Source organism: Somniosus microcephalus, chromosome 21 (assembly GCF_052327205.1).
Source record: "Somniosus microcephalus isolate GS21.2 chromosome 21, FLI_Smic_1.0, whole genome shotgun sequence".
Taxonomy (NCBI): domain Eukaryota; kingdom Metazoa; phylum Chordata; class Chondrichthyes; order Squaliformes; family Somniosidae; genus Somniosus; species Somniosus microcephalus.
Genome location: NC_141007.1, coordinates 61,698,904 through 61,719,734, shown reverse-complemented (window position 1 = coordinate 61,719,734; position 20,831 = coordinate 61,698,904). Strand labels below are relative to the sequence as shown.

The 20,831-nt window shown below is 43.5% G+C and overlaps 1 protein-coding gene across 2 annotated transcripts in view; it reads left to right on the top strand.

The window, feature by feature from the left end:
* The window catches only part of LOC147102866 (inward rectifier potassium channel 16-like), a 168,009-nt gene extending 160,723 nt beyond the window's left edge, over positions 1 to 7,286 (top strand). For both annotated transcript variants that reach the window (XM_085963749.1, XM_085963748.1), the window contains one exon: positions 1,905 to 7,286. In XM_085963749.1, the coding sequence (XP_085819875.1) occupies positions 2,035 to 3,252 (1,218 nt within the window). In that variant the 5' untranslated portion in view covers positions 1,905 to 2,034 and the 3' untranslated portion in view covers positions 3,253 to 7,286. The remainder of the gene's footprint in view (positions 1 to 1,904) is intronic.
* Positions 7,287 to 20,831: the final 13,545 nt, after the last annotated feature.

The window sequence follows — 20,831 nt, the reverse complement described above, 5'->3', positions numbered from 1 at the left end:
AGCCAGAAGAACTCCCTGCTCTTCTTTGCCTATTGCCATGGGAGCTATCACATCCATCTGAACAGGCAGGCAGGGCTCAGCTAACACTCCATCTACAAGGCAGCACCTCTGACTGTACAGGGCAGCTCAGTACGGCACTCCATCTACAAGGCAGCACCCCTGACCGTACAGGGCTGCTCAGTACGGCACTCCATCTACAAGGCAGCACCTCTGACCATACAGGGCTGCTCAGTACGGCACTCCATCTACAAGGCAGCACCCCTGACCGTACAGGGCTGCTCAGTACGGCACTCCATCTACAAGGCAGCACCTCTGACCGTACAGGGCTGCTCAGTACGGCACTCCATCTACAAGGCAGCACCTCTGACCGTACAGGGCTGCTCAGCTAACATTCCATCTACAAGGCAGCACCTCTGACCGTACAGGGCTGCTCAGTACGACACTGAAGTGTTGGATATTGTGCTCAAGTCATGGAGTGGGACTTGAACCCACAACCTACTGACTCAGAGTGAGAATGCCACAACTGAGCCATGCTGACAGCACTTTCATTATAGTTGGGAAAACAAGTTGCAGAATCTTCCTTTCTGCTGCTTGCCTATCAATAAGGAAGCAGAAGTGTCCATACAATAGATATCACTCTGTTTGATGACTCGTGCTTTCCTGGAACGTGTAGTATTTAATATGATGCTCCATCTGTCCAATCCAAGGATTACACTGGAATGGGAGGAAGAGACTGATTTATGTTAGTGATACCTTCATCTGGTGTAAGTGGCTCTCACCTATGGTTCCTTTGCATAGATGATACCATTCTATTAAATTACATTCAGTTAGAACTTTGTAGAGCAGTTTCCCTTGCACCATGGAGTATGAACATAAGAACATAAGAAATAGGAGCAGGAGTAGGCCAATCGGCCCCTCGAGCCTGCTCCACCATTCAATAAGATCATGGCTGATCTGATCCTAACCTCAAATCTTCTATCACTCTCCATCCCACCCGAACCCATGTGATCTCCCGGGAGAGGCGAAAAACCAGATAAAAAACCCAATGGCCAATTTGGGAGAAAAAATCTGGGAAATTCCTCTCCGACCCATCTAGGCGATCGAAACTCTTCCAGGAGATCACTCTGTCCCTATATTTTCTACAGTACTTACCTTCTGTAAAGGCGATCTCCACCCCAGCCAGGAACAGGAATAAAACCATCTCCTGAAATCTAACACAGAATTAGAACACAAGAAGTAGGAACAGAACCAGGCTACATGGCCCCTGGGCCCGCTCCACTACCCACAGGGCCATGACCATTCCGAACCTAGACTCATGTCCAATTTCCTGCCCGCTCCCCGTAACCCTTAATTCTCTTTACTTCTAGGAAACTATCTATTTCTGTTTTAAATTTATTTAATGATGTAGCTTCCACAGCTTTCTGGGGCAGCAAATTCCACAAACCTACCACCCTCTGAGTGAAGAAGTTTCTCCTCATCTCAGTTTTGAAAGAGCAGCCCCTTATTTTAAGATTATGCCCCCTAGTTCTAGTTTCACCCATCATTGGGAACATCCTCACCGCATCCACCCGATCAAGCCCCTTCACAATCTTATATGTTTCAATAAGATCGCCTCTCATTCTTCTGAACTCCAATGAGTAGAGTCCCAATCTACTCAACCTCTCCTCATGGGTAAGAATCACTGCCATTTTTCTATTCACATAGTTTTATAATTCAGATTTAAGAAACATATTTGTAAACAGGGTTTCCCCCTCCTTCATTATAACACGCTGTTTGCTAATAGCACTATTCTCCTATATATGGCCCATAAAAGGAGTGTTGTACATAGGTCACTGTGTAATCCAATCAAAATCAATATCTGCAGGCTGATGGTTCAACTGACATTTATCATCTTGTTCCTCTAGGCCAAGTGAATGCTGGAAGAGATAGCTACCTCTTACAACAAACTAATTAAAAGGCTCACATTTCCAGAAGATAATCGGCAAACTGAACTGTGAGCGAGTCAGAAGACTAACACTAACAGAAGGATTCAAAATGAATTTCATCAATTTGAATTACCAAACTGTGAGTTCTGAAGAAGATCGTAGGAAGTTTTTTAAAAATGGTTGTTATATGCAAGTCAACAAGAGAAGATACAGAAAACGGTTTCTCCGCAAGGATGGGAACTGTAACATCCATTTTAAACGTGCATTTGGTGAATGGGAAAGTTACTTTTCCGATATCTTCACTACACTGATAGATCTCAAATGGAGACAAATGTTTCTGATCTTCTCCCTGTCCTACATACTGTCATGGCTGTTTTTTGGTTTTGTTTACTGGATCATGGCAGTTGTCCATGGAGACTTGCCGACCGAGGATAAGGATCATGTGCCCTGTGTTGTTGAAGTTCACAGCTTCACTGCTGCGTTCTTGTTCTCGATTGAAACACAAACAACTATTGGCTATGGATCTCGCTGTGTGACAGAAGAGTGCCCCGTTGCTGTTTCTATGGTCACTTTCCAATCAGTGATGAGCTGTTTAATTAACACGTTTATCATTGGCGCTGTAGTGGCCAAAATGTCTAAAGCCAGAAAGAGAGCGCAAACAATTAGGTTTAGCAACAACGCAGTGATAGCCATAAGGAATGGGAAACTATGCATGATGTGGCGTCTTGGAGATTTCCGGGAGAGCCACATCATTGAAGGTACTGTTAGAGCTCAATTACTCCGATTTAAGGAGTACGATGACAATAAATTGGCCATGGAACACCAGGACTTGTACATAGACACAGGCAATGTCATCCTTATTAGCCCTGTCACCATTGTACATGAAATAAATGAAGAGAGTCCGCTCTATGACCTTAGTCAGAAAGACTTAGCTGAAGATGACTTTGAAGTCATAGTTACATTTGTCTATTCTGAGGACTCAACGGGAAATACCCATCAGTCTCGGAGTTCGTACACACCTTTGGAGATTCTATGGGGTCACCGCTTTAACGAAATTCTGAAGGACAAGCCAAGTTACTATAAAGTTAACTACTCCCAGTTTCACAAGACTCAAGAAGTGACGACACCAGATTGCAGTGCCAAAGCGCTCTATTCCACGCCAGAACACAGCATCAATGTGCTCACTGTGGCTGGATTAGACAGCGAAGATGGGAAGTGTGAGAACAGAGTCATTCCAAGTAACAACGGAGGGCTTGGAGAAGAACAGTATGTGTACCAAAAGCCTGCGTTTGCATTCAGAAGCCTCTCCATGGAGTCGGAACTTTGATTCTTGTCTTACTATTTATTGCCACTGCCCCCTTTTGAACACTGCAATAGGATTTTTGCAGCATTAGAGAAAGGGAGTTGGTTATTCAGGAAATAAAGTGAATGAAAACATCTTACACTTCTGTAACTCTGATTTATAATTAGCAGCTTAAGCATCCAGAAGCGTGGATCAGTGGATAGACTGAGGCTGGAGGTGGAAGAACCTCCTCACTCTGTATCATCATAGATGTTAATCATAATGAAGAGCCTTTCCCAAGCAAACTTTAATGCTCTGTCATTCCCAACATGTTACCTTCGTCTTTTGTAGTACAATAGACAGTATGCAAATTTTCAAAAGTTCAAAAGATATTCACTGCTCAAAGGAATAATTAACATCCAATCTTCGCACAAAGATACGGAGTGAAGTTAAGTGACAAAACACTAGTAAACAAGCTGTGTGTTGGTGCGTCTGTCCTTTATATCCAGTCTGGATATAATCAATAATCAAACTTCTCAGACAGAGATCATCCAAATTGAGTATTGCCTGGGTCTTTTCCTCTTGTACTCTACCTCCCAATAATTCCATCGCCTCCTGTCAGGGCCTCTCACAATGACACATATTCCTCCAGTCTGGAAAGCCAGACACTCTGGGCTGCAAACTTCCCCACAATCACCGTCAGCCACTTTGTGCATTTGGAGCAGAAAATGAGATTCCCAGCCAACTGAAAGTGGCACTTTCCCCTTTTGCCCTTCTGTCCGAATGGTTCTCTACACTTCTACAAGGCCCTGTATGTAGGCCCGGTACTGACAAATCTCAAACCAATGCACAGAAGCAGTTTAAAGTGACAACTGCAATCCATGTTATTTCTATTTATGAACCTGTGCTAATTTTACTGGACTGTAATGACAGATTTGACAGTTTCTAAATTCTTATATATTTGCAATGAAATGCAAATCAGGTATCTGTTAATAAATTCACGTGAGTGTGATACAAAATGTCTAACACGCTCTAATAATATAATGGCCAGAAAAACGTTCTCCTCTATGACTACTTTCATAATACTACTGTATACGGATATATTCTTGCCCCAACTCTGTTCAGCATATTGCTTGCTGCGGTATTGCTCGAGGCATCCAGGAACTGTGACAGGGGAATCTATATTCGATACGGCATAGGCTGCAGCATCTTCAACCATTAATCTGTGTCTTTCTAAATGAAGATTTATCCTGTCCCTCAGAATTTTTTCCAATAATTTTCCCACCACCGAGGCTGACTGGCCTGTAATTACTCAGTCTATCCCTTTCTCCCTTTTTAAACAACGGTACCACATTAGCAGTCCTCCAGTCCTCTGGCACCACACCTGTAGCCAGAGAGGATTGGAAAATGATGGTCAGAGCCTCTGCTATTTCCTCTCTTACTTCTCTTAACAGTCTGGGATACATTTCATCCGGGCCTGGGGATTTATCCACTTTCAAAGATGCTAAACCCCTTAATACTTCCTCTTTCATTATGTGTATTTCATCTAATATTTCACACTCATCCCTGATTGCAATGTCTGCATCGTCTCTCTCTTTTGTGAAAACAGATGCAAAGTATTCATTAAGAACCATACCCATGTCTTCCGCTTCCACACACAGCTTATCTTTATGGTCCCTAATAGGCTCTACTCTTACTTTATGTTATGCTCTCATTATATCCTCTCTTATCGTTAAAGTGATTTCATCCTTAATCACTAAGGCTACTCCTCCCCCTCTGCCATTTTCCCTATAACCTGGTGTATTTAGTTCCCAGTCCTGACCGTCTTGCAGCCATGTCTCAGTACTGGCTACCATGTCATATACTCCAATTTGAATTCGCGCCTGCAGTTCATTCAATTTATTCCTTATACTCTGTGCGTTTGTATAAAGAATGATTATTTGGGCCACACACCCTAGCCTGTCCTTCAGCTCTAACGTTTTACTCACATGTTTCTTGTTTCTCTCTCCTGGTTTAATCACTTTACATCTTTTTAGTTTTCCCTTTACCAGTAGTAACTAAAGCACAATTTCTGACTGTTAGTCTACTCTCTTCCTTTTCATTTGTTTTTGAACTATTATTTGTGCTACAATTTCTACCTGAGCCCTCCCCTGCCTCCCCCCCCCACCGTGCAAAAACGTTAGTAATTCAGAAAAGTGTTTGCGACTTGCTCTTTGTCGATGATTATCCGTTGCTCCCGCAGCACTCTCCAAGATATTCAGCTGCTATCCGACTGCTTTGCTCGGGTGGCACAGCATTTCGGCCTTACGATCAGCTTAAAACAGATTGAAGTCCATGGTTCAGCCCATACCTTGTTATTCAGTCAATCCGCCCACCCTGGTCACGGTCAATAACGTAGCACTTGAGGTACCGGACGGATTTCGCTGCCACGGTAACGTTCTCTTTCAGAATGCCGCAAATTGACGATGACCTCACTCAACAGATTGGCAGGACCAGCTCCCACTTTGCCAAACCTGAGCGGAGACTCTGGGAGGAATGAGGGATTAGTCTGCCAAGCAAAGCCGCTATATACCAAGCTGTTGTCCTCACCACCCTAATATTTGGATCGGGGTGGTGGATTTGCTACTGCCGTCACACCGAACGACTTGACCATTTCAACTTGCACTGCCTTCGACTGGCATCAAGTGGGAGGACAAAGGCACTTAACCTGATGTCTTCAAGAGCTGCAATGTTACTGGAATAGAGGCCAAGCTCAAAAATGTCCAGGTGCGTTGGACAGGACATGTCGTTCATCTGGCTGATTATAGCGTTCCCAAAGCCCTCTAATACAGCGAGCTGCAGTCCCGGTATCGCAACAGAGGTGGGCAGGTGGAACATTATAAAGTCACACTGAAGGCCACATTGAAATTTTGCTGTATTAACCCCGACACCTGGGAAAACACAGCCACCGACAAATCATGATGGGCAGCATGTTTGGTTTGACTGAATCTGAGGTTGTGAGATTTGGCTGCCGAGCACGCAAGGCATCTCATCCACCCACCTCGTCTGGCTTTCAATGCGATATGTACGGCCGTGTGCTCAGGACTGGGCTTTTCTCCCACTGAGACTCATCAGTCAATTTGAAGGGAGACCCCATCGTATGCAGAGGTCTAATGGGAGTAGTCCAATATGTAAAACCTACCTGGAACGCAAGCAGTAAGAACTTTTCTTTACCAACAGCACCCGCAACATCAAATTGCTGAGACATTTCTTTGTATTTGTAGAGAATTCTACAACTAAATCTTCACATTAGCTCCGTGGCTCGGTGATGGCAACACCTACTTTTGAAGCCTGGGATTGTCTCATGCATTTTTTAATTCAGTCCCCTTTCTGGTATTTTCAAGCTGGATCCCGGTCTCCTCCAGAGAGAGAGCTGAAACAGCTAAGGTGACATAATAAAGAGTATTAAAATATCCTCACTATGTACAATCAACCCTACTGGAGACAGAATGGTAGTGGTCTAGACAATGCGCTTTTACCTCTGGGTTTCAAGATTGATGGGATGATAGTCTCTTCTGCTGGTTGTAAGGATCCTACATGATATGTATTTAGACTGCCTCAATCCTGTTTGTAGTGGGCATAGACTCACAGCGCAAAACTGTGACTAATTTGCCAATAATTAGCACTAAATTGGTAATCTCACTCAGCGATGTGATGGGACGTGAAATGGAAAAGGCCACACTGGTGTCCTGAGGAGTGCTGTTCTCAGTTTGGAGTCAAGTCTGTCACAGAATAAACAAAGCTTTATCTGTATCTAATTATCCTATACCTGACTTGGGAGTGCTTGATGCCGACACAAGTGGGGCAGTGCTCCATTTCTGAGTACCAACATCCCTCACTTAAATGTATTTTAAATCTTTATTTTAAATCTAATAAAGAGAACTAATATCTCCATGCTTGTATAAGTAGATATACAATGAGAACAGTGTATTATGTAAATTTTTCCACTCAGAAATTGTAATAGCGCATAAGTGATGAAACTTATGATGAATTGTTGTGTGTTTTTCATTGATGAATTAAACGGAGTATTGTCCTCATAATCACGTATATACAAATGAGGATTCGGAGTTTGAATAACATTACTGATGAACTGGCTGGGTCTGAAAGGGTTAACCAAAGCCTCCAGTTTTCACTGTGCAATTTCAAAACCACTTAGTGATGTCAATCGGACATTTCCCATCCAACCAAATCTTCATCGAGCCTTAATTTTTGTTCCTAGCTTTGGTCCCTATTCACAAGCCTTTTTTTGTGCCAATTTGCTAAAAATACTATTTTTTCCACTATTGTTCTGCAGTTTCCCACAAAAAAATTCTGCATGTGATCGCTTTCAAAAAAAATGTTGGAAAACCAGATTTTATCAGATCAGCAAAAAGCTTTGCTAATGGGGCCTGAGTCAACCTGCTATAGGCACATTCAGGTTAGAACCAACTTCTTGAAAAAAAATCATCCTGACCTGTTACAAAGAAGAGGAATGTAATATATATCTCTCTACGACAAGATGCCAAAACTCTGTGTAAAACATCTGTTCAACATTTTCTGTGAACTTGCTATGCAACTAATATTCAAGTGTAGATTTTTTTGATCTTGGAAATAAGAATGACGCTAAAAAAAATTCCACAAATGTTAGGCATTGCAATTCCTGCCCCCCCCCCCCCCCCGTCAAATTGTAAATTATTACTTGTTCAAGGTGCTTTGAACAATACAGGTTCCTGTCGCTACATCTGTAAATTAGTACGGTGGCTGAAATCCATCGTGTTCAAGGTGAAGAGTAGATTTTGAAACTCTGCGGATTCAGGCAGACTGCAACGGAACTTCCCCAAGTATTTTCAGCACCAGAGTCACAAGGTTGAGGGTGGTGTTTACGGTCAGCTGGTGTGTGACCTCCAGAAAGGGAGCTGCTGTCTCTGTGTCACCATCTGCAAAAAAAGGGGAGCAGAAGCAACGTATGGGGTATTCAAAAAAGAGTGAACTCTGCGAGGGCAGATCACAAACAGAGATAGAGAGGAGAAAACCGAAATAAGAACAGAAATTGGTGAAAGGTCTGCCAGTCTGTAAAGGGGAAAGAATTGTTAAATAAACTTAAGTACTTGTTCATCAAAATCAAATTGGGAAATGCAATAATTGCATATAATAATTCTTATCTTCAGTGGCTGCTGATCTTGACCTGGTTATGCTATGATTTACGCTAATACTCATTGTGATTCTGCTGTGATTGAGATAAGCCACAGTAAAGCATTGAATTTCAAAGCCCAGCCAAGCAGGTGTGTGGGATCGATGGCAATGCGGCAATGGCGCAGGACCACACAAGTGTCCACTGTCATCAAAAAGGGAAACATTTTTTTACACAAATCGAAGAATGTGGTGTCAGTCTGAGCCTGCACTGGACTTGCAGCGAGACTGGAGATACATCAGCATGAAACCCATGGCCAGAGGAGAAAGTTTTCTACCCAATACAGAGTTTAACCCACTCCCATTCAGTGCAGAAAAAAGACATAAGGGGCCAAAGAAATCAGGTAATTCTCTTTCCAGTAAGTGTGAGTTGATGCATTTTGGTAAAAAAATAACAACAGTAAGAACATTCGCAATGGAACTAGGCTCGGTGCTATGGAAGAGCAGAGGGCTTGGGGCGACAGGGTCACCAAAGGCAGCACCACAGGTTGCTACGACTGTGAGAAAAGCTAATAAAATTCTTAGTTTTATCTCAAGAGATATAATATAAAAGCCAAGAGGTAATAATGAGCCTATATAAAACCTTAATTAGACTTCAGTTAGAGTACTCTGTGCAGTATTGGGCTTGACACTATCGGAAGGATTTTGAGGCTACAGCGAGGGTACAACACAGATGCTGCAGGATGCTGTCTGGTATCAGGAAACACAAATATGAAGAAAGGCTTGAAAAACTGGGTTTTCTTTTTAGAACAACACAGATTACGGGACGATGTGACAGAAGTGTTTAAAATTATGAAAGGATGGGACAGGATAGGTAGAAGCAGAGTGTTTCCAGTAACTAAGGGGATCAAGAACAGGGGGGCAATAGATACAAGATAAAATGTAAGAGGTTTAGAACTGAGGGCAGGAGACACTTCTTTACACAGACAGTGGTGAGGCTGTGGAAATCACTTCTAGGGTTAGCGGTTGAACAACAACAACTTGCATTTATATAGTGCCTTTAACATAGTGAAACATCCCAAGGTGCTTAACTGTGTTCAGGCAGTAACTCTGGCAACATTCAAGGTTGGATTGGGTAGGTGGAGGATGGAAAAGGGGCTGAAGGGATATGGGAACAGGGTGAGTAAATGCAATTAGAACTATTTGCTGGCATGGAGGGTAAACGTCGACACAGACTGGTTGGGTCGAATGGCCTGTTTCTGTGTTGTAACTGTTGTGTATTTCTATGTATCACTCAAGGTATGTATTATAATTTCAGATTATGTAGTTCCAGGAAGAATTATTCGAGTTTCCTCCCCCACATCTGAACCATTACCAAAACCCCTTTCTTCCATCTGCACCGCCTCCCCCTCCCCACCCCTCTGCCTCCACTTATCACATCAAGGATCAAGGTTCGATTTCTACAATGCTCTCCTTGCTAGCCTCTACCTTCCACAAAGTACAACTTATTGCCATATCCTGCTGCCCTCGTCCTCACCTGCACCAAGGCCTGTGCTCAGTTAATGCCCGTCCTTGCAAAGCTCCACCAGCTCCCTGTGTTTAGAGTAACTTGTTTCCAAGATCCTTGTCTGATGGAAGCCCCCAAAGTGCGGACTAAGTGATATACAAAGTCGACGACACTGGCTTGTTGTAAGAAAGACAGACCCAATGATTGAAGTAAAAATGGTTTATTCAGGCCTGGGGAGCTGTGGCTCTTGCGTCCCAACACAAGGCTCCGACTCCACCGAATCTCTTGAGGTTCACACAGTTATACACATATTCCGAGACCTCCTACTACAAGAGGTCCAATCGATTTAAAAGTCTATACATTAATCACTAACTAGGTGTGTCTAACTTATACAAGGTAGCCTATAACATAAGTTTCACTTTTCACTGCAGTGGCCTGTGGACCCTCTGATTTCTTGGAAATGAGTCATCAGGACATGTGATTTCTGAGAAATGAGTCATTCTCTCTCTTGACCACGACTAAGTTTCGTTTTTCCAGAAAAGGGTTATGTCAGTGTCTCTTTTTGTAAGTTTCATCTCTCTAAACTGGTATGGTCATTTCTGCAATTAAACATACGAATAATTAGTACATTTCATCTTTAAACATTTTGCTGCCGCAATTGCGTTCTACTAAACGTGCCCTGTTACGCTCATTTTTAAATCTTACTTCAGTCCCTCCTTTTGACCTTTTGGACAATTGTTCCAAAACAGGTCAACATGTATTTCCACTGCCTGGTGTCTGCCAAAGCCTGCACTCCCTGGCCTTCTACCAGTCTAGGTTATACATGTATATGTCTTATCAATTTGGAGGCCGACTTCCCCCCCCTGTGGTATGGTGGTCTTTCCTCTACGGTGGGCTTTCCTTTAGGGTGCCTTTCCTTTATGCACTCCTTCCGGTGTAACCATTCCCGGGGCCCCTTAGACCCTGCACTAATGGTTGAGGCTTTTCTGCTCAAGCCTGTCCCTCATTCCCACATGGGGTGTGTGACGTGCCAATTCAAGACTGTCATCACACACCAATCCTCATTCACCACCCTCCTTCTGCCACCCTCCTTCTGCCACCTCCATCTTACGGTTGGCCGGCCCGGTCTTTAATTACCATGCCCAATTAATCCCATATAATTTCAGGTCTTCCCATCGCGTCTTACACCATTTGCCTTGGAGAGGCGGGGGAGTTGTCCATTCTTAACATCGCTACCTGCCCCTCCTCAGGCTCGACTTCTTTCACCGCACCAATTTCGGCCTTACTCATTCTGGTACAGAGGCACTGGAGCAGTAAAAATACACAACAGATCGTAATAACAATCATGAGGAATATCATTATGCCTTGTATCACTGAGGCGCCCAAAGTCCCCTACCATCCTAATCCCCAATTATCAAAATAGGAGGAAGTGGGTGAGTTTCCTCTAATTTTGTACTAATGTCTTTCTGTTGTCTTCTTTAAGTCTTCTTCTATTTTATGATAAGGTACTTTAAAATTTCCTTCGTGTCCTGCCGTAACTTCTGCCAAGCTTCCTCTAACTTAGGAATTGCCTTGGGCTCTGGTATGACATAAGTTTCAACCCTTTTTAGTAAGTCTCATATTATCAAATGACCAGGTTTTCCTATCTGTATAGGTATCTTTAGACCAAAACAACGGTTTGGTTGGGGAATGGTACAAGCCATATCTTGATATTCATATTTCTGTTCAATTGTGGTGACACAACAGGTCCCATTGTTCCTTGGTGCTACCCTTGTCCGGTGTTTCCCCCTTGGGTGAACCTCGAGGGTGCAATTGGTAATTTTTGCAAATCCGCACTCGGATGTGTCTCCCTCGGTGGGGGGGTGAGTGCACACCCATGTCCTTCCCTTGTGGTGGCACCTGTCCACTACCACCCCCCTTTAGGTTTCATTCTTCTGTTTATTATCTTCATCCCTTTCCCAAAGCGCCTTGGTAGGGACATCATGATATTTAACCCACTTTCCCTTTGTACCTCTCCTATATTAATCACATCGTATCGGAGTTGTCCCCCTTCTGGGAATTGTGGGATGGCCAGTACAAAGCCAATCATCTTAGTCCATGGGGTCAGACAATCACCTGCCCAGTGTACTTGTCCCATTTTACATCCTTTGCATAGGATTTTATTTGTGTCAATCCAAGGTTCCAGATCCTTATTAGTAATCCAATCAGGGATCTGTCCATTATTTATTTGTCTCACGTTATGCTGAGCATTCGACAATAGCCATGAGCCCTACGTGGCACATATTAGTTCCTTATCGGTTTGGTGAGAAGCATTATTAAGTCTATCAATAATTGTATTGATTGTTTCTGCATGGGGGGCTACTATCTCTTCCACCCCCGACAATTGCATTATTGTTTGGTTTCCCTGCCAGTGTCAATTGCTGGCTATTTCCAGCAGCTTGTTTTAGTAACTTCTCTATTTTTGCTTGTAATTCTTCTACTCCTTCGTTTACTCCTTCTATGTCCAAGCTATTAACTGTTGCTAACCCGGCCGCATACCCTGCTCCGGTCGTTTCCAATACTCTCCATTTCTTACATCTTTGTAAGACAGATTTTTCCTGTGGATCCTCTAATTGTTTTACCCACAGGGAGTTCCAGGTTTGTTTTGTATCTCAAAAGTACTCATATTAATGGCAAGCTTAGTAACTCTATGGGCTACACTAAAATACACCTCATCCTGTGTTCTCCTTATTACTAATCCCCCTCGATAATGGCAATACTTATGTTCATCCCTAGGATCAAGGCGAGGACGCTCCATCTCATTCCGGATGTCCAATGTTCCTGTAATTACAAAAAGGGGGCTGGTCGTCACCAGCCAGTTAGAATTATTCTGCTCTTATCCATTTTATCAGTTCAAAATGCTGTACATCGGGTTCATTTCTTGTTCTGTGGCTTTGTCCCCAGACATACCTGAAGATGCAAACTATGGCATATAATATTATCATCATACACAGCCTATTATCATCATACACAGCCCTATCATTGATATATGTAGTAACTCCCCTTCCCATTCTTTATATCTTCTAGTATACTCCTCACTCTGTCAAAAAGGGCACCATCTCTGGTTTACTCATTGTTCTTCTTATATATTTTTAACTGAGTCCAGTGTTTCCACCTTCCTTTACCCGTTCCGGACCCATCTACATGAGCACATGTGTCACTATTCATTAATACTTCATAAGGTCCTGACCATCTCGGTGCTAGCCCTGATTTGGCTGGTATTATTTCTGCTATCACTTTGCTATCTATTGCTAAGACCTCCTTCTGGTCGTCCCGTGTATCCTGTTCTCGGTCCCGTATAATCTGTTGGTCTTTGGCCTCGTGTCTCTAACTATCTGTCCAGATTTATCTTTGGGTAACAGGACAGCTTCCCAAGCAGTCTCCCGGCCGTTTGAGACGGTGCTGCAATTAGTTTATAAGATAACTTCCATTTATCAAATCCTAATTTTCCTTCTATCACTGTGGGGAAATATCAGCTTAACATTAAGAAACTTAAATTTAATAATGTCCAATATCTTTAAATTCTATTCAGTAATACTGAAGTTGTTGCTTGGTGAACTCAAACAGCTGTCAGTGGAAAGGGTTAACTCCTTCGCAGGCTTTTGAAGGTGGAGTTAAACATTATTGCGTCACTTCACGCAACCCAAAAAACATCCCTGACTGAAAGACAGTTGTGGTTTCACACTTTGATTCAACATGAACATTTGGGCTTCATTGGTCAGATTCCCTCTCTCAATTGCTCGTTTAGCTGCCCATCCTCTGGTGTGCTTTAATTTATTATTATGCACTCTTTGGGTAGGAGAGAGGTTCCTACTCATTCCTTGATTATATTCTTGGCTCTTACGGGTCCTCCTCCTGGTGTCATATATCCCTGCCTACTCCCGCTATCATGTAATCAGACCCCACCCCAAAGGCATTCCGACTATCTATATAGGTTTACACTTTTTCCTTTGGCTACCCCCCTTTGATCAAATCCTGTACAGGCTGGGCCATTTCTACTTTGTTTCCCGGGTCTGTCTGTTTGTTTGACTTATAATCTGGGGGCCAGTACACTTCATTCGCTTTAGGGTCGACTAAAGCTCCTACTTCTCGCAGTATATCTATCCCTAGGATTGTTCCTTCGGTGTTCTCGCATACCCACAACTGGGTAGGTATTATTATACATCCAATTTCTAGTAAGACTGTTTCGCTCTTATAAGTCCTGATTCTTCGTCCACCGATTCCTGCTATACTAACTGAAAGTTTCGTTTGGGGTAAGGGTAAGTCTGTCAATGAGATTGTGGCTCCTGTGTCTATTAACATTTTTCACTGTCGGCCCCCTACCAATGCATCAACAAACATCCTCGGATCCCCCTCCCCTCTCTGGCGCGGTCCCTTCCTGTTGCCATCCCTAGAAGCTTGTGAGCAATCAAAGCACGCAGCCAGTCTTAATGCCCCTCCCATCTGTTTTGGGGCATTTGTCTCTTCCCTTGTGTCACTATGTATCCTAGGTCGACTACTTCATCCTTCCCTACCTATACCTTTCTAAGGTTTAACTCTAGTCCCGCCTTCTATAAGGCTTCCAGTACCATAGTCAATTAAATATTGTAGAGGGACCTGCCACTATCGGATATTCTTGCGGAGTTGAGATATCTTATTCAATTTGGACTACACCAATTTACATCAACCAGAATTTCACTGTGGTCACAATGAAAGTCTGGTTTTAATAGGTTAATTTACCTCATAACTCCAAGGTTAGATCTTAGACTGAAACTTAATCTCTCGTTAAACAAACTTTTTGTTGCTCTTCTCAGTTTTTACACTCCAGCTTAACTTAAATTGTAATAGGTTTTTTCATTCTGAGGGCACAATCTTATTTGCACATTCTTAAACTTCCAAAATCCCAGACAAGACAAAAGGGTTAAATGCTTTTTCTTTAACACAGAGAAGTGGGTGGAGCTACAACACACAGCAGACATTTCTTTTTCTTAACAGACAGATTTTCAGACAAATGAATATTGTATCCTCTTAAACATTCCTAATCAGGAAAACATCTACACTCACACATTTTTATACAAACTGTAATTCCAGCATATGTCTAAGGTTCCTTTCATTCAGCAAATCTCTTGTTTTACTTGTCTTGGTACAGATGCTAATAACTTCCATGTTGGTAAAGCTTTAAGTTTATTTTTTCCTTCCTTTTTAAAGCTGTGACTGAACAGCTTTCCCTAGTTTCCAAATCCCTGTTTGTTTCTTTTTTTTTTGCTGGGCTTTCAAATTGGTTCGCCTGCAAATTAGATCTTTTTCCTTCTTTATCTCTCCCTTCTGTTTCAATTCCTTACATTATCTGTTGCCTCTTTATCTTTAGCTCCTCCCCACCAAGCCTTTGGCTCTCTGCACTGTTTTTTTTCCAGGAGTCGGGTTATAGAATCCAGGTCCCTTGAGGATTCTTCTTCCACCCTCTTAGTCATAACTAACTGCTATGTTTAATGCTTAATTCACGGTATTGGTGAAGTAGGTTTGTACGCTATGTTGTTCGCCCATATAGCGTCACCTTAGTTAGTTTCTTGCTTTCTGTTAGTCACTTTATTTTGTTAGACACACACCAACCCTTTAGTCCCCAGGTTTTGGTACTGTGGGGTCTGTAGCTCCCGGCGTCCTACTTGATCCTGGCCGTCACGTGGGACTACTGTCCTCTTAATTCAGGCTCAGGCTAGGTGCTGGGGACAGACCTCACCCTTGTCCATTCTAACCTCTTTATGACTGTAGGGTTTTATCTCATTCACTCACCACGGTGCACCCATTCATTCAATTGTTGAGATTTCACCGTCTCACGGCTTTTAGGGAACTACCTGCCCCTAACGGAGGTTTCACCGCTTCACGGCTTTTAGGGAACTACCTGCCCCTAACTGAGGTTTCACCGCCTCACGGCTTTTAGGGAACTACCTGCCCCTAACTGAGGTTTCACCGTCTCACGGCTTTTAGGGAACTACCTGCCCCTAACTGAGGCTTCACCGCCTCACGGCTTTTAGGGAACTACCTGCCCCTAACTGCAGTTTACTTTTTAACTGCCTTCAATTAAAGGTGTCTTTCTTTATATAGTTCTTTTATACGTCGATTCTGACTTAACGTCTCGCCAGCGATTAACCTCTAATTTTACAGGTGGTAATTAAAACATACTCACCCGTCTTAGGTTAATGCTGTCCGAGAGTCTTGTTCAGATCGCGTATCCCATCCTCGTCGCCAATTGATGTAAGCCCCCAAAGTGCGGACTAAGTGATATACAAAGTCGACGACACTGGCTTGTTGTAAGAAAGACAGACCCAATAATTGAAGTAAAAACGGTTTATTCAGGCCTGGGGAGCTGTGGCTCTTGCGTCCCAACACAAGGCTCCAACTCCACCGAATCTCTTGAGGTTCACACAGTTATACACATATTCTGAGACCTCCTACTACAAGAGGTCCAATCGATTTAAAAGTCTATACATTAATCACTAACTAGGTGTGTCTAACTTATACAAGGTAGCCTATAACATAAGTTTCACTTTTCACTGCAGGGGCCTGTGGACCCTCTGATTTCTTGGAAATGAGTCATCAGGTCATGTGATTTCTGAGAAACGAGTCATTCTCTCTCTTGACCACTACTAAGTTTCGCTTTTCCAGAAAAGGGTTATGTCATTGTCTCTTTTTGTAAGTTTCATCTCTCTAAACTGGTATGGTCATTTCTGCAATTAAACATATGAATAATTAGTACATTTCATCTTTAAACATTTTGCTGCCGCAATTGCGTTCTACTAAACGTGCCCTGTTACGCTCATTTTTAAATCTTACTTCATTGTCCCCGCCTTTAAATTCCCCCATGACCTGGTCTCACCCAACATGAGAAATCTCCGACCGCTATATGGCCCTGCATGCATCCTCCATTGCTCACACACTGCTTTTGCCCCCTGCAGTCTACTACACCATTGGCAGCCACTCAATCAGCCACTTCCCTCTGGAAGTTCGTGCCTAAATAAATTCACCCTTTCACCCTCCTCCCATTTTCAGAGCCACTTAGAAACCTTTCTCTTAAACTGTGCTTTCACATCCTCTTAATCTTTTGTTCTCCCTCTATATGATGCTCTGAGATGCCGTTCTCCACGTCAGGAACATTATAGAAATGTAAAATATTGGTTTTTGATATAAATGAATACGTACACCGCTTTTGTGGCACTGCGTCACTCAGGCCAGGTTCAATCCCAGCTCCGTGCTGAGTTAGTTGCTCACTGTCAGGCAGCAGTGAGGCCTCAGAGCCCTGCATTAGGGAACAGAGAAACTAGCCAGAGGATCCCATTCCTGATCGCTGTCCAGTGGCTCCTGAGGGAAAGTGCGTATGTGAGTGAGGAGTGGCTCGGGGTTGGGTACGATGTACCGATAGTTAAATAAGGCCAAGGACACTCACAGTTCAAGCACACCGATGAAAAATGGTCGACGGTTTAAGGTACCAGAGGGCCACAAAGAGGATCCACACATTTTTTTTTGAACACCGGTGATATAGGTTAAATTAGTCTGATATTAAAGTCGAAACTTTAACAAGCCAAATAAAAATGACACTTCTTCTTTATCCAGGCTTTCGGAAGGTATCTGACTTTCGAGAGAAAATAGGACTGAATTGCAGATTGAATGTCACTCTGAATAAAGGGTTAACATAAAGACAACATTTTTGTTGCATTTTTTTTCCTTTTTGCTTATGTGAAATGTGAAAATACATAAATATCAGCGAATACATTGGTTTGCAAATCTAATATGAATCCTCTGGATGTATACCAAGAATATTTGGCATAAAATATAAATATTCAAGTTGCTTGCCTAAGATATTATGCATAGATTTTTGAGTCAAGCCCCAGGTGACCAAAATGAAAAAGAAAAATGTTGGAATTCGCTTTGACAGCATACCAGCACCATCAGTGATGTACCTTATTTTAGGTTGACCCCTTGAAACAATCCTTATCTTCACTGGGACCAGTTTGGCTACATTCAGACTGTTACAACAGGCATGGGACAGGAAATGATTGGGACGTACCTGCCACTAAAGAAACAACATCGTTGCCTACTTAAGATATGTTATCAGCAGAAACAATCATGTCAAAGGAGCATTGACAAGGGAGACACTGGTCCCCTGCCCCCATCGCACCACAACTCTGACCTAACATGCTCCCAATCAACAGCCTTTCCCGCCAGGAGTGCACGCTGGGAAATTGCGGGCGCTCCAGACAGAAAATCATGGGAAGCGCACTCGCGATTCCTGTGAACAAACTCTCCTCTGGGAGAGCGCAGTTGTAAAATCGACACTCAAATGTCAGTGCAGACCTGAACTCGTTTTCATTAATAAAAAGAATGTTAAAGAGAGACATGCCATCCAGGTCTTTAAATGCTGAGGGGGAGAGGGAGGGGGTGAGGGGTTTGGTGGGTGGATGTGTAGAACAGGCTCCCAGCTAAAGTGGTTCAGGCTGAATCTATTAACTCCTGTGAAAGGAGCTGAATTTCTACAGTAAAAAACTACAGCTATGAAATAAAATTAGAAAACGCTGGAAACACTCAGCAGGTTGGGCAGCATCTGTGGAGAGAATAGACCAACAGCAACAACAGCTTGCATTTATATAGCACCTTTAACGTAGTAAAACATCACAAGGTTCTTTGTAAGACTGGAGGAGGTTACAGCGATAGGGAGGGGCAAGCACCTGGAGGGATTTGAACACAAGGATGAGAATTTTAAAATTGAGGCATGGCCGGACCGGTAGCCAGTGTAGGTCAGCGAGCACAGGGGTGATTCAGGACAAGTTTCAGGTGTGGACCCTTTATCACAGCTGAGTTCAAGCTTTAGAGCTTGTAGGTTGAAATGATCAAATACTACCTGTGGCTCAGGGGATTTTCTGCTGCTAGAACTGGGTGGGGTTGTGGCGGGTAGGGAAGCACGTACATGTGGGGAGGGCTGTAAGCCCGGACTCAGTAATGGATAAACACGCTGGAGTTTTGATATATATTAATGACCTGGACTTGGGTATACAGGGCATAATTTCAAAGTTTGTAGATGACACGAAACTTGGAAATGTCGTAAACGGGAAGATAGTAAAAGACTTCAGGAGGACAGAGACAGACTGGTGAAATGGGCAGACAAATAGAGAATTATATTTAACACAGAGAAGTGTGAAGTGATTTATTTTGGTAGGAAGAATGAGGAGAGGCAATATAAATGAAAGGGTACAATTTTAAAGGGGGTGCAGGAACAGAGAGACCTGGGGGTGTATGTACACAAATCATTGAAGGTGGCAGAACAAGTTGAGAAGGATGTTAAAAAGCATATGGGATCTTTGGCTTTATTAATACAGGCATAGAGTACAAAAGCAAGGAAGTTATGCTAAACCTTTATAAATCAAGCCCCAGCTGGAGTATTGTGGCCAATTCTGGGCACCACGCTTTAGGAACGATGTCAAGACCTTAGAGAGGGTGCAGCGGAGATTTACGAGAATGGTACCAGGGATTAAAGACTTCAGTTACATGGAGAGGCTAGAGAAACTGGGGTTGTTCTCTTTAGTGCAGAGAAGGTTAAGGGGAGATTTACCAGAGGTGTTCAAAATCTTGAAGGGTTTTGATAGAGTAAATAAGGAGAAACTGTTTCTGTTGTGTATGTACCTTTAAGGGAATAACTGGTCTCAGACTGCAGTACTGGCAGTGACCACCCCTGTATAAAAGGCACTAGCAGCCTTCTGTAGTTTCAGTTTCCCGATTGTCTCCATTCAGTAAAGACTTGTTATAATCAACTCCTGCTGTCCGTGTCTCAATTATACACGGACATAATATTGGCGACGAGCAGATATGAACTTACCTACAGTCTGCACCAACTCATGGGATCCATTCCTGAAGCGAAGTGAGCAGAGGTCGAGGCCAGAAGGAAGAAAGAAGCAGTAGAAATGGGCGTCGACCGTGGGCATCCGCCCCTGAGTCAGTGGAGTTGAAGATTGCAGGAGAGGCTGTCGAGAGCGGGGCTTGGTTCCTGTCGACGGTCCTTCAGCTAATCGGGCTGGTGGCAGGTAGTACACTGATCCTTTCTGGGCTGCGGCGGTCTAGAACTCGAGCGGGTGGCTTGCAACGGGGCCGAGCAGCGTTGTCGGGAAGAGGAGAGAGAGAGAGGGTGGAGCACACAGGGCGCGGCCGGTGCTACGAAGCCAGGCAGCGTACAGACCCGAGAAGAGGGAGGCAAGAGTCCCACAGGGTTGTTCCACAACGGGAAAATAATAAAATAAAAAAATATTAAACGCGCAGAAAGCCGCGAGGAGCTGCAGGTTGCCACGGAAACCGCGGAAAGCAGCGCTAGCAACAGCGGGGAAGAAGGCAAAGCGCGGGAGGCGCCATTTTAGATTTCCAAGATGCCGAAGACTGGCTGTATCACTGCCTTTGATAATGCAATAGAGGACTGGACCACGTATGTGGAAAGAGTCGAGGTATATTGCGAGGCAAATGAAATAGCCGATGAGAAAAAGGCATCGGTACTGCTAAACTTAATGGGTGCAAGAATGTACGGCCTATTGCGGGACCTGATTACTCCAGCCAAACCAAAGGCGAAGAGTTTTAACGAAATTGTTGCTATCCTACAGGAACACCTAAACCCTGCACCGCTGCTGATAGCAAAAAGATTTAAATTCCACAGGAGAACTCAGCATAAAGATGAGAGCAATGCTGAGTACCTTACGGAACTACGCAAGCTATCAAAGCACTGCCAGTTCGGAGCAGGACTGGCAGATACCCTACGGGACAAATTTGTCTGTGGACTCCTGAGTGAAGGAACCCAGAAGAAGTTACTCTCAGAGAAAGAGCTGACGCTAGATAAGGCTTTCAGCATGGCAGTATCGTACGAAGCAGCAGCCAGGGGAGCTGCGGAAATACAACAAAAAGGCTACTAAGGAACCATACA